Source organism: Acanthisitta chloris, unplaced genomic scaffold (genome assembly GCF_000695815.1).
Source record: "Acanthisitta chloris isolate BGI_N310 unplaced genomic scaffold, ASM69581v1 scaffold60, whole genome shotgun sequence".
Classification (NCBI taxonomy): Eukaryota; Metazoa; Chordata; class Aves; order Passeriformes; family Acanthisittidae; genus Acanthisitta; species Acanthisitta chloris.
The window spans coordinates 17,847-21,433 of record NW_008650891.1 but is presented as its reverse complement, the minus strand read 5'-3'; the positions used below and the strand labels follow the sequence as shown (position 1 = coordinate 21,433).

Below are 3,587 nucleotides of genomic sequence, written 5' to 3'. Positions count from 1 at the left end.
AATTGCTGTTGGATCTCATGTGGTCAATCTGGCCAGAACTTCCAGCCTATGGCAGAAAGGCTGCTCAGTTTGTAGATCTCCTGGGATACTTCTCTCTGAAAACACAGCAGACTGAGAAAAAGGTACAGTGCCATTCCAAAGAGGAGGTACAACATCCCAGATCCTGCCCCAACATGTCTGCTATGAACATTGAGGAATCTGAATTCCTATGAGTTATGTTGGTGCTTATTTATTACACAGCTGGGACAGATTTTCTGTCAAAAGAGCTTCTGGTGGGAATGTTTTTGTTCCTAAAACTTGAATGTTAAATGCAGGAATCTTAAAAAATTGGAGAGTGTGGATTTGTTTCATTGTTTGGGGATGATGTGGTGCTGGTGGGGTTTAGTTTATTTAGAGGGAAACTTCCTTGTCATGGGAAACCTTTGTGGGAAAATACTTTTATCTGCCAGCTCCAATCTAGAGGTTTTTGATACTACATCTCCTAGAAATCTTCTGTAACCAGGATTTTGGAGCAAAGGGAGTGGTGGCATTTCTAGAGGGACCAGTGGGTTTGAGAACTTATATTTTAGACTCCCTGACCCTTGGCCTGTGGATGTTTAAGGGGCTGGGAATGCTATGTGAACCTTGGCAGGCATTTGCAGTGATTGGCTGACAATCAGCTCTGTTCTGTGGTAAAGGTCTAATTTTGGGATCTATTACATTCCTGATTAATGATTTAACCAGATGAATTCCTGTGGGTGTAATGTGTCCATCTTCTGGGGGTCCTGGAATGCCACAGGGTGAGGAATATTTGTGCCATTGTAGCAACAAAAGAACTGTTGAGAACACAGAATTTTCCTCGTTGTGTTTCAGCTGAAGGAATATTCCCAAAAGGCTGTGGAGATCCTCAGGACACAAAACCACATTCTCACCAATCACCCCAACTCCAACATTTACAAGTGAGTGACTTCTGCCTTTGATCCATGTCCCTGAAGAGCTTTTCAGCTGGGATCCATGAGGGAATATAGAGCTGTGCCACTGGAATCCTGGTGGCAGAAGGACCTCTGCTGAGATTCCATGCCTGCTGCAGCTGGGCTGGGGAAAGCAGCACATGCCTTCCTGACATTCTGTGTGCTCTCAGCAGTAGTTTGGCTTTTTTTTCCCTTCATTTTGGTGACTTTTACAAAATATTAGGACCAATTGGGATAGAGATTTGCAAGATGAAGTGTTGTGTTCTCAGTCCTACCTTGCTAGTTACTAATTACCCTAAAATGCTTCCTAGGAAAAAAATGTTGATTTTTCAATGTGCTTTACATTCAACCACTTCTCTTACACATCTGGGATTGCAGGGAAATCAGAGCAATTTTGATGGTATGCTTTGTGTTTAAAATGCAGCAAATGCCAAATTCCTGATGTCAGTGTTGTTCCCTTTGTTCCAGCACACTGTCTGGGCTTGTGGAATTTGATGGCTATTACCTGGAGAGTGATCCTTGCCTTGTCTGCAACAATCCAGAGGTGCCCTTCTGTGTAAGTAGTCATGGAATATCCTGAGCTGGAAGAGCCCCACAAGGATCATCCATTCCAACTCCTGTCCCTGCACAGGACATGCCAAAAATTCCACCATGTGCCTGAGAGTGTTGTCCAAATGCTCCCTAAGCTCTGTCAGCCGTGGGGCTGTGACCACTGCCCTGGGGAGCTGTTCAGGGCCCAAACACCCTTTGGGTTTTTTCTAATATCCAACCTGAACCTGTTCCAGTGCCCAACCAACCTCTGGGGGAAGAACCTTCTCCTCATATCCAACCCAACTCTCCCCTGACAGAGCTCCGGCCATTCATGACAACAGCAGTAACTGCTGTTCTTAAACCGTTTCCAGTGTGTGATTTGCTGTGCTCCTGAGGTTTTGGGATGGTATAGGCAGTGTGTGCTTGGTTTTGTCCCCTCAGTACATCAAGCTCTCCTCCATCAAAGTGGACACACGGTACACGACTACCCAGCAGGTGGTGAAGCTCATTGGCAGCCACACCATCAGCAAGGTGACAGTGAAGATAGGAGACCTGAAACGAACCAAAATGGTCAGAACCATCAACCTCTACTACAACAACAGGACAGTGCAGGCCATAGTGGAGCTGAAAAACAAGTATGTTCATGTTTTTTTTGTGCTACCTCTGAATTTGACATGACAATTTCCCTTGAGGGGTTTGGCTTCTTGTTTTAGCTCAGCTTCCTTCTTAGGCTGTTGCTCATCACTCAGCCCACACTGGGTGAGATTGTTCTGAATCTCCTACAATTGTTGAAGATCCAAATTTCCTCTGAAGCTTGAAAAAATGCCACTAAAATATGTCAATTCCAACTTTGTCCAGGTTCACTTTTAAGCACCTAACTGAATTGTATAATACCAAGAGCACTTCATGGAGAGTTTGACTAGGAAAGGGATTTGGACCTTGCAGGGTGTCCAGGAATGCTGAAAGCATTAACATTGCTTGTTTGAAGCCACAGAGGAGAATTAAAGCTAGAAGTTGGATGGCTTCACTCTCAGCTCTGCTCTACCTACCAAAAATGTCTCCTTTTCAGTACACTGCTCAGGCTGGAGCCAGTCCTGCTTATATGCTTTCTCTTCTTACTTCTTGAGATGTTCTCACCAGAATCAGATCTCTCTGGCTTAGGGATTAATCTGTGCCTGCCACTTATTGCTTATTTGAAGTCTTAATCCTCTGTGACATCACAAGTGGCTGCTGTGGAGAGGATTATGATGTCACAAAGAGAGGATTCTGACTTCAGGTTGAGAATAAGCAGTGGGAGCAGATGAGATCTTTAAGAAATAAATATCCTGTTTTCATGCAAATATCCTTACTAATAAAAAAATGGAGGTGAAAATCCCTAGAAAATGTCTGTAGAATTAAAGTTTTTTCCATGAGGCATCAACAGCTCTTTAATCCCAAACAGTCTCTCTCTGTGAAGAGGATAAAGGCTTAAAATGTATTTCTGGCTACATATCATGTCAATACAGAAGCTAAGGAAGCGAATCCTAGAACTGCTCTCCATTCAGCCCATTTAAAGTAGATTTGGAGCCGAGACGGTTGCATTTGGCTTCTCTTCACACGTGGGTGGAGAGGGAACCTCCCCCAGGAAAACCAATTCTTCCTTCCCTTTTCCCAGGCCTGCTCGGTGGCACAAGGCTAAAAAAGTGCAGCTGACCCCAGGCCAGACAGAGGTGAAGATTGATTTGCCACTGCCCATCGTGGCCTCCAACTTGATGATCGAGTTTGCTGACTTCTATGAGAACTACCAGGCGTCCACGGAGACCCTGCAGTGCCCTCGGTGCAGCGCGTCCGTCCCGGCCAACCCCGGCGTGTGCGGCAACTGCGGAGAGAACGTCTACCAGTGCCACAAGTGCAGGTGTGTCCCCTCCCTTCCTCCCCTCAGAGCCTCTCTGAGGGCTCGCCACAGCCCTTGTCCTTATGTTAGAGAATCATCAAGGTTGGAAGAGACCTCTAAGATCATCAAGATGGTTGTGTGGAGAACTCATAGCAACCTGCCAGGATCTGGAGGGGCTACAGGGAGAGAGGGAGTCTGTGTTAGGAGCTGCAGTGGCAGGGCAAGGGCAGTGG

General features: G+C 45.8%; 1 protein-coding gene across 1 annotated transcript in view; it reads left to right on the top strand.

Moving 5' to 3' along the window:
• LOC103798291 (E3 ubiquitin-protein ligase UBR4-like) overlaps positions 1-3,587 on the top strand; it is a gene marked incomplete at both ends in the record, with an annotated part of 45,185 nt that overhangs the window by 23,954 nt on the left and 17,644 nt on the right. The window contains 5 exon segments of the mRNA XM_009070547.1: positions 8-122; positions 853-938; positions 1,419-1,506; positions 1,923-2,116; positions 3,136-3,375. Of these exon segments, the coding sequence (XP_009068795.1) occupies positions 8-122; positions 853-938; positions 1,419-1,506; positions 1,923-2,116; positions 3,136-3,375 (723 nt within the window).